The sequence below is a fragment of the Chinchilla lanigera genome, unplaced genomic scaffold (genome assembly GCF_000276665.1).
Source record: "Chinchilla lanigera isolate Chin_1 unplaced genomic scaffold, ChiLan1.0 scaffold00004, whole genome shotgun sequence".
In the NCBI taxonomy this organism is placed as follows: domain Eukaryota; kingdom Metazoa; phylum Chordata; class Mammalia; order Rodentia; family Chinchillidae; genus Chinchilla; species Chinchilla lanigera.
This window is the reverse complement of record NW_004955405.1, coordinates 17,190,614-17,201,355: the sequence shown is the minus strand read 5'-3', so window position 1 is coordinate 17,201,355 and position 10,742 is coordinate 17,190,614. Positions and strand designations below refer to the sequence as shown.

General features: G+C 35.5%; 1 protein-coding gene across 7 annotated transcripts in view; it reads right to left on the bottom strand.

Moving 5' to 3' along the window:
- The window catches only part of Nav3 (neuron navigator 3), a 784,611-nt gene that overhangs the window by 11,898 nt on the left and 761,971 nt on the right, over positions 1 to 10,742 (bottom strand). For all 7 annotated transcript variants that reach the window (XM_005374355.2, XM_005374353.2, XM_005374354.2 and 4 more), the window contains 4 exons: positions 4,396 to 4,550; positions 3,347 to 3,418; positions 2,601 to 2,797; positions 1,600 to 1,718 (listed from right to left, as the gene is read on the bottom strand). In XM_005374355.2, coding sequence (XP_005374412.1) covers positions 1,600 to 1,718; positions 2,601 to 2,797; positions 3,347 to 3,418; positions 4,396 to 4,550 — 543 coding nt within the window. The remainder of the gene's footprint in view (positions 1 to 1,599; positions 1,719 to 2,600; positions 2,798 to 3,346; positions 3,419 to 4,395; positions 4,551 to 10,742) is intronic.

Genomic DNA, 10,742 nt, shown 5'->3' with positions numbered 1-10,742 from the left:
TGTAGATTTAGATATAACTATATGTAGATATAGATAGAGATATAACTAAAAAGAGTTTTTATAGGAAGCAATGAGGTTATTAGAGGAAATTCAATGGAGGAAAAAGTTTATCAGGAAAATAATTCTGACTCTCAAAGTATGAGTGAATATGAATTTTTAAAAATAGTTCTGTTTGGAAACAAAAAGTTTTCTCTCAGCTAAAATCCTACTTTATAAAGATGTAAAATTTAGTTTATTCTAGAGGTTAAACTAATTGAAGAAAAAAGTATAATTCCTTTTCATAAGGAAAGGCTTGAGAATCTAGAATTAACCATAAAGGAATATGAGCACCTCAAAGCAACAGATGTCAGCCTTTTACAGAATCAAGCAAGGAATGAACAAACTTGGGAGAGACAATACAAAATTCAGTTCATTGTATCACCAGCATCTTTTCCAACTAAAAGAGGAGGTAGACAGCACTCCTCATACTGGTCCTCACCAAAGCTGAAAAGAGATTTTTAAAAAATTTCCTCTGAATTCAGAGTTTCATCTTTGCTACCAAGCTTCACTGTTTTCACCTCTACCTCTAATTCAAGGTCCTTCTTGCCAGAAGATCTAACTGAATATTCATGATGTACACAACTCCTTTGTTTCTTGGTCCTCCAGAGGTGATGGATGTATTCCCTAGGAATACCTGCAGCCAGCTGACTTTTCTGGCTAGCACAGTCTTCAATAGCAATGAGAACTGTGTACCTCCTAAAAGGTTTCGCTTTTTTGGTCTTGTGTGTGCTGAATTCTCACTCCACCTCCAAGTATATGTTAATTCTAGTAGCAGTCATGAAAATCATAAATAAATATACCTAACCAAAAACTGCCTAAATCCTGGCTCAGTTATTGAAAAGGAGATTAGATTCCTACACATTAAGTTGGGTGATTACATAACAAATCAGGAGTTTCTAATTCTGCAATTTCATGAAATTTTATACCCAAGTCAGGGAAATAGTAATACTGATGGAGAAGGGATGATATATGTTGTTGAAGAAACAGAGTTTTCTTGTTAGTGATATACTTTCGCTTTTTAGTTAAGCATAAGCAGGACTAGTTGTAAAGCCTGTAAGGCAGATGAGGGAAAAGGGAAAGAGGCTTTCAAACCAACCTGTCACAGATAAAAAGACAAACCAACTTTCTAATAATTCAGAGTATTCCCTCAAAAGTAGCAAAGGCTCTTACAAGTGATCTTTAAGAACTTCAAACAGTGAAACATACTAAAATCAGGGAACCTATAAGTAAATACTACCTGCTATATGTGATACGATGAGTAGGATTGATCAAAGCCTGAGTAATCATGGCTGTGTCATAAGACACACAAGTACACGATTAACTGTCTAATAAAAGCAGTCTCAACACATTCTACAATAAATGGATAATTGTCACTCAGATTGTGTTTGCTCACTCTTTTTCGTAATTGTTTTCACACCAAACACTGCATATTAGTTGCTCTAGACTGCTCTATTTATATTTCATGTTTTATGCCTGAGGAATTAAATGTTTTATTGATTTCCAATGAATTAGGTTGCTCCTTTATTTGTTTTTAACAGTTATGTAAATTGAATATTATACCTGAAGGCCTTCTCTTACTGCCTCCAGAATGTAAGGTACCAAAGAATAATTCCAGAGGTCCATGAACCAAACTCTAGCACCTTCTACATCCATGGGGCAGGGAAGGAAAAGTCGGGGACCTAAGAAAACACAAACAACAAGACATGGTTGAGAAGTGTTATATTTGCCAATCTTCACACCTATTTAGAAAATATTTTGGGACACAATATTTTTCACAGGATGCCTAGCAAATTATAATCGTGACTACTTAGATCTTTATTAACATATGTTCATTCAATACTCAATCTCCTGATCTCTCCCTTTTTATGATAAAATATTAATCTAAAGCACAACATATTAACAGGAGAAATAGTAAATGTCATGAAGCAGTCAACTTGCTAACTTTTACAAATAACTTAAAATTTAACTGTAGTGAAATGAATTATTGAATATACAATGTCATTTATCTGTAGAATTTGGCCTCTGGATATTTTGATCCAAATATAGAATTCTTCATTTACATTGCATTTATAATACATTTTATGATTCATGCCAACTTAAAGAATACGAAAGCAAACATTATTAAGCCTATGTAAGAAAGATAATTCAAAACTTTTGTCTTCGAGAAGAATAAATTACTTACATATCAGCTAAATTATTTCAAAAATCTTCTGTCATACATTTCATATAAACAATTAGGTAAAATTTGTTTTTAGCACTAAAAGATTCCCAAAAAGAAACTACTTATTTATCTCAAATGATAACCTGCTTTTAGAAATTTGCCTTTATTGAATTCATTTGACTGCAGCAATATTTTAGTGAGCCATAATTGTGAGACAGAATGAATTTAATTAACCATACAAAACAGAAAAAGGCAAAGTTTCAGGAAAGAAAAAATAAATTTAAATTTTGGGGCCTGAAAAACATTAGGTTTGGTTGCTATTTTCCATCACCCAATCTGGTCATCATTACCAAGTACTTTTAGTTCCTGCAAAATGGCATATTGTAATTCTGGAACTCACCAATGGTAACATCGGAAGAACTGTGCGTTTCCAAAAAACTGTTGAGATGATGCCATGTTTTAGGAATCCAATCTATAATTTTGACTAAGTCATTATTGCGTATATTCCTTTCAATTTCCAGCTCTACCAGTTTCCTTCGAAGGTATCTACTTAAAAAGCCCTTCACTGGTTCTGTGTGGTTTGCACATAATACCCACCTACAAAAAGGAAATCAGACATTTTGACACGAATGAAAGGTAATTCCACATTAATTTCCATTTCAATACAAAGTAATAGAAATCCTATATAAATTGGTGGGCACATTAAATGCTTCAAGGAGTTAGGCAGTTTATTTTCATTAGAGTTACAGTGCGGCAAACTCCATTTTCGGAGCTAAAGAGCAGCTCCTGTGCGTCAGCAGCTAGTGGGCGTTTACACGCTGATCTCTCTTCTGCAGCAGAATCACGAATCCTGAAATAGGAACCCTCACGCTTAGAAGAAAAGTGCTCTAGTTTAGCTGGGGACATAGTGAGCAGGAAAAACATTTCTACTCTTTTTTTTTTTTTTTAAAGAAACACTTCTGATTACAGGTTGAGGATCACAAAATGTCTGCTTGAAAACCTGTCAGAAGATGTGAGAATTACTCTCAGACCACGGATCATCACCGGCAGCATTGGTACGAAAGAAATGGAAAAGTAAACATTAAAGGCAAACAGCAAGATACACAACCAGCCAATCCCACCCACTCCGCCAAGGAAAGAACCTACCTGAAGTTGTGATGCAGTTCTAGGTTTGGTGACGAAGAAACTCCCTGATTCATTGTTCCAATGATATATGGACTAAGAAAAATAAGGAATACAAAATGTAGACATACTCAAAGTAAAAGGGATTCATGCATTAAAATCATTTTAGAAAACAAGACAAATAAGAGCTATTGCCTTTTAAAAATAGTCTTTAAGACTATTTTAAGGACATTTTGTAGTGTTGGACGGAAAAATGGCAGACACAAGGGTACTGCAAATTACTATTGGGGGCTCTAATTTCAATTCTGCCATCAAATTAAGGCATTTTCTCTCTCTCAGTGTAAATTTACTCATCTATAAAACAGAGATGTTAGACAGAATAATCGTATGATTTTTCCCCACTCTAACATCTTATCACTAATGATTATAATTGAAATTTATTATTTTTTCCTATTTTAGTATTTCAAAGTTATTTTAAAGGTCTTCCATAACATGTGTGGATTTATGTCCAACCCAATTAATTTTAATTGGGATAGTCAGTGCCATTAAAATTAAAATCATTTCTGTTCATTATGTCCTTGTATGTCCTTTCTTTAGAAGCCATGCTACAATGAATCTTAGCTAGTCTTCAGATTTGTCATCTCCTTTATTAACCCCCCCTTCATTGTAAGTAGAAAACATGACAGTAAATAATAGAGCCATGTCTAAATGAATTCAATTTATCTCTAGAGAAAGCTAGAATTTAAACTTTGATATTGAATTAAAATTAAACTAAAGCTCTAAACTTTCCTGCTAGCTACCATTTTCCTCATTCAAACTATTCATCACTGATCTGTAGAACCTACCAGTATCAAGGAAGTAATGTTTCATAAAAAGGGCCTGGCACAGCTGTTGAATGAATAGACATTCTTAGGAATACTACCTGTAGATTCGTCGAAAGTATGATACAGTATTAGTGAGGGGATCTCAAGTTAATGGCACAAATCATAGCTCTTAAAATGCAAAAAGGTATAAGAAAGCAAATGACATCACCACGTTACACATGATTATTTAAAATATGTTATCAGCCATACCATTTATTGTATTTACAGTTGAGAAAGCCATTGAAGATATCACTCAAAGATCCCACATGATGAAGATTATCAAGAATTATTACAACCGGGAGCTCTACACCGTTATTATCAGCACTGCACTGCTCAGCTAAGTTAGCCAGATACTGTTGTAATTCCTTTAAAAGACAAAGAAAACAAATCTCTCAGTGATAAATTCATATCATGAAAAGCAATTGATACTTTAAGCAAATTACACTTTTTCTTCTATCCAGGGTTTGTCTTCACTAAAAGTTATAGGCCATTCTATTACTACAAACACCTTCTACAAGGTAAAAAAAAAAAAAAAAAATTAGCGCAGATAGCATCAATTTTTCAAGGAAGAGACACAAGAAAGTACAAAATTATAATACCTGTGGCAAATAAAAACTATAAATTAAGATATACTTTTCTGTGTTTTTCCCTTGAAAGTAATGAGTTCTAAGTATGATTATGGCAAACCATAAACATTCAGACTGATATTTCAATGTTTAAAGAGGATTATACCAAATTTATAATTTCAAAGACAGATTAAAACCCAAATAGCACTTCTTAGTTTCCAGTAATACTTTCAACGTTTCAGTTCCAATTCATTTACATCGGCTTCATCTAGAAGCATAGCCATAGTACTCTGATAAAAGTGTTAATTTTTATATAAGCTGTAGGCAACTGCTGCAAGTTTAAACAAAGACAACATTTGCTATATTTCACTGGGTCATTTAATATTAGCACTTAGCATTTCTTGAGTGTCTTAATTCTTACACAGATATTATGCCTGGTTAATAGCTTTTAATCTAAATATGATAACTGGTTCTTTTGATTGATTGTTCTCACAGATGGGCAGGCCAAGAACATAATCAGGTTCTTTAGAATTAACCTAATCAGGGGCTGGGGATTTAGCTCAGCAGCAAAGCGCCTGCCTGACAAGCACAAGGTCGTGAGTTCGGTTCCCGGTACCGGAGAAAAACTAGAATTAACCTAATCAGTAAGATAATTTCCATACTATTTGCATATTTACAATGGCATTTCCAATTTGTAAATCTGGCTCAGGATTAAAAAGAAAGAAATTTCATGCACCCAATTTGTGGCAGCCAGGTAAGTGTGTGAAGCACTTACTAGATGCTACCACAATCTTTCTGCAGGGTAACTTTTAGAACGAAAAATAGAAAGGCATAAAACAATGGCTGGGGGTCTGGGATATTGGCAAAGAGCTACTTAAGTTTAAACATAAAATCTATTAAATAACTAAAGTATTATTTGCTTTTTAGTACTTTAAAGCAAAGATAATATAAAATAGAATCACAGAATAAATGCTGCCTAAGTCAGAAAATATAAAAATAATGCTTAAAACTGGTGAACAGTCTAGAGAATCTTATTCATCTTAAAAGAGAAAATGAATTTTCTATCACTCATCTAGGTCTATTAAGACATTTCACTCATTTATAAAATATTCACTGTCTACTTTGCTGACAGCCTTAGACCCTATTGCGTTCCCCTTTAGGCTTTAAAAGTTTTCATATTAGGGAGCGAAGCTTAGATATGCTCAATCATTTCAATATATCTTCGTGAGTGTATTATGAGATTGAAGAATTCAAAGGGAGAGCTTTCACCTAACTTGCGGGTGTCAAGGGCAGTTTTCTGGAGGAGGTGATGTTGGAGCCCGGGGAGGGTTTTTGTCACACATAAAAATAACAAGCTTACAAAATGCACTGCAAGGGGGCTGGGGATTTAGCTCAGCTGCAAAGCACCTGCCTGGCAAGCGCAAGGTCGTGAGTTCGGTTCCTGGTACCGGAGAAAAACCAAACCAAACCAAAACAAAACAAAACAAAAAACCAAAAATGCACTGCAAGGAGCCAAGAGATGTTAAAGCAAGACTGCCGAAAAGAGAGATTAATCCTACCGGGGATATCCTGGCGGTCTTTACAGGGTGGTGGCCCTTGAGATAAATCTTGAATAATAAATAAAATTGGGGGCTGGGGATTTAGCTCAGCGGCAAAGCGCCTGCCTGGCAAGCGCAAGGTCGTGAGTTCGGTTCCCGGTACCGGAGAAAAACCAAATAAATAAATAAATAAATAAATAAATAAATAAATAAATAAAATTGCATATGACAAGTGTGTAGTTACTCCTCACTTCAACACACCTTTACCAGCATTTACAGTATGCAGGTATGAGGGCACCAAAAGTAAAACACTTCTGTATCGCCAGAACTTGGCGTTGATAAGTTGAGAAACAGGCTCATGAGTTCATCACAATGCTATGCACCAAGCAAAATGCACAAAACATAGGAAGATTTAAGAGAAGCATTCGACCCAGCTTAAAGTTCAGACAATAAGATACCGTAAGGGAGAGGTTTTAAAATCTAAGGAATAAAAAGTGAATGCTGGAGAGTCTGAGTGCATCTTGTGTGGCAGAAAATAATGACCCTATTGATGCAGGAGAATACAGTACAAAGTAGTGGTGTGTGTGACAGATACGGAAACAGCAGACTTTGGATCCACACAGAAGTGGGATTTTATTGTACAAATAACTGTAGACCATTGATATGTTTGTTTGTTGTCAGTAAAGAGGGCGATTTATTTATCAAAGGAAACAGAAATGTGGAGTTTAAAATGGTTAATTCAAAATGGAAAAAGAATTCAAGAAGTGTATATTTTTTAGGAAGTGTATTATGTAGGTTAGGCACATACTAATGTGACTAACAGTCAAAATATATTAGTGGCACAGATCAAAGACTTTCTGGTGGCAGTGTTTTTGCTATTAACCTTTTATTTCAAGATTAGGTAATATGTTGGGGTTTCTTTGGTACCTGGAATTGAACTCATGACTTCAGGCTTGCCTGTCAAGTGCTCATGCCACTGAGCTACATCCTTAGCCCTGATTAGGTAATATTTTGATGTTTAGAAAAGGAAGAAGAGCTTTACAAATGGTGAAAAAAGACCAAACACACAAACATGAATGATAGCCACATGGGCAAGAATGTGTAGGCTGAGTTTTGTGCAAGTAGTAAATGATGGTAAAAACACTGGATGAAAAAGTGTGCAACTGGATTTCTTTCTGATGGCAAGGCAGAAACGCTGAATATTTTGGGGGTCTCAATAAAGTCGAATCATGATTTAACAGTGCAGTACGCAGGTTGCAAAGGAAGAAAAGGTATCAGCAAAGAGAACACCAAAACCCTTGAAGCCAAGAGTCACTGTGGGTCCGACCAGGGAAGATCTCTGATCTAGTGTAGAAAGTGCAAGGAAAACATTGGAGGATTTCAACATTTTGTTTTCCATTATATGAATGGGTAAAGCCAACAACTGAATGAAGCAAAATTTTAAGGTAAATAGGAATTAAACAGCTAGAAAACAACTGGAGCAGTCCAAGTGATAGAGAGTAATTAGTCTGGGTTGGAAGGTAGTTGTAACAGAGATAAGTGGACTTCTGTTTTTTTAAAGCTGAATTTGTCATTTCTAAATTCATGTTTTAGCAGATGAACAAAAACATACGGATAAGCCAATGTAAAACTTACAAAATTGGAAGGGTGACACAGATAAAATAGTGTTCATGTCAACCACATAAATTAACACAAGGAGAAGCAAGGGGAATGCTGGGGAAAGTTTCATTTCCTGGTCGATGAAGAAAAAGTAGTCACTGCAAGACAGAGAGGGAATTTAGGAGGCAAGGAGAAAGGGAACGGAGGAAAGCCATAACCATGAAAGTCAGAAAATTATCTAGAAAGGGAAGATGAACTGTAGCAATATTTTAAAGAGAAGAGAGGGAGAGATGAGGAGAGAGTGAGTGAACAGTTAGCCAATGACTGTGGTAATTAGGAAGTCACTGGATGATTTTAGACAAATGGAGCCATTAGATTGTTATGCAGGTCACCTTTATTTTGTGAGTGGCAGTACATCCCTTGGAAGGTAATGAAAGCTATAGAGCAGTCAGATGTAGAAAAGAGACCTAAGCAAGAAATTTTTTTCATACGACTTAAGACGTTTTCACAGACTCCCTCATATCACACTGACGCAGTGAACTGCCCTGAGCATCAGTATGAGAAGTTCCGTATCCGTACGTAGTTAGAAGCAAGCAGGGGTAGCTACCAGATAACCACTGACAGTGGAACTGCTGTGCCTGGCACTTACGGACAGAACATCACAGTTACAGAAAGATGGCCGATCACTGCTTTTTCTGATTTGTGACTCCAGAAACATTAAAAATGAATCTGCCAAGTCCAGCTTCCTGATCTTCTCCCACCTAACATTCCAAGTGGCTTCAGCTGGCTACATCATCTTTACTAAATCCATCGCTAGCCTTCTGGGCCCGCTATATCAAATGTCACAAAGTGTAATTGTTTATATGCACCGCTCTCAATCAAAATATCCCAGCTGGCAGCCTGAGGGAGGGCTTGAAGTGTAGGAAGAAGAACAGAATGTAAAATGTAGAGGTACCAAAAACATTAAAAGATTTATTTCATTTCATGGTTTAGAATTTGATTTTTTTTTTTAAATAAGCGAGCGCTTTCGGGTTGTGTCTCTCCAGCGCTATCTATGGCACAGCCCAAGGCACATCAACAATCATACAGCTCCATTTTCTTGGGCAAGCACTCACTATTTCATGTCTCATTTTCATTTTATTTTAATAAATCCATACTGTTAGCAGCCATCTCTAATAAAATCTCAACTTGTCATCCCCTCCTGTTTATATCATCTTCGCTTATACCCACTCCAATTCCAAAAATAAGCAAACAACATGTGGATTTTTTTTTTTTGTCATTTGGAAAGAATTAGTCAAATTCTCTGGCAATGGCTATTTATCCAGCGTTACCGACAGTTCATTCATATCTAACAACCATAAAGAGGCAATAAACATTTTCAGTGGTATCTTGTGCTTTCTCAGTGATGGATGCTGGGTGATTTTTCCATAGGTTTCTTCCTATTGCTGCTTCTTAGCATCATTAGTTTCATTCAAACACTCCTGGTAATGCTTTCTTGCTCATTATTTTGTAACAACAAGTGAACTTCCTTAATAATGGCACACAGATCATGTTATTTTTCATAAAAGCAGAAGATGCTAAGAATGCTACAAATATATAATTAAAACTATAAAAGCCTAGTCATGTAACATTATTAAGACTATCTCTAAGCATTAAAACTTTTTAAAACTGAAATATATATGTAAACATATATATATGCACACACACATATATATTATATAGGTAATAGATCTTAAGGGGAGATGCCTTTTGTAACTAATGAAAAGTAGATTTTATTTTAGTGCATCAGATTACATCCTAATGAGGTTCAAAGTGCAACTACATGTATTTAATTTAAACACTGGTTTTAAGTGATCAATTTTATCAAAATGCCTTGGTTCCCTCTGACAAAACAATTTCACTCTTCTAACCACCTTTCTTCTTAATTAAAGAAGTTGTATAGAGTTCTTGTAAATCAACATTAAGGGAAAACCAAATAAGATCACAAGAATATCTAAGAGACTTCAATCCTTTCATCTATTTTCTCTCTCTCTCTTTTTTGCTGAAAACAAAATAAATTGTTTTAAAAGTTTCTTATGTAAAGATATGAGATATGATCACAAGAGGAATTAAATATGAAACCTAATGCTAACAACTGTGTTCTTTTAACTTGGCTCAGAGAAGAATCGAATGTTCTACCTCAGGTTTTATGTCCCTTTAGTTGAAGTGACAAGTAGTGATTCAACCACATTTTAATAATATAGTGCTGAGTTTCAAGGAAATATTCAGAATGCGTGGGTTGCATTTATTTAACTTTTTTTTTTTGGTTTTTCTCCGGTACCAGGAACCGAACTCACGACCTTGCACTTGCCAGGCAGGCGCTTTTGCCTCTGAGCTAAATCCCCAGCCCCACATTTATTTAACTTTTGAGGCGTTCTGTTATGTTCTGTCATTGTTCTTTTGAAGAAAACATGCAAGGCAATTTTGATCATAGGGTTGTGTGTGTGTGTTTAACATGTAATTAGCATGTAATTAATGAATACAGGTACACCCTATACTTTTATACTGTGCTTGAGTTTTTGTTTTTCTTTTTTTTGTCTTTTTGAGACAGGATTTTGCTATGCACTTCACGCTCACCTTGTACTCACTTTGTAACCAAGGCTCTCCTTGAACTCACAGCAATCCTCCTGCTTCAGCCTCTCAGTGCTGAGATTACAGGTGTGAGCCACCACACCTGGCTGTGCTTGTTACTTGTGCCTCTCTCTTTTTCTCTCTGTCTCTTTCTCTCTCTCTCTCTCTCTCACAAACACACACACACAGATACACTTATTTAGTCCTCAAAACAATCTTATTTTACTACATTAGGCAGATGAGA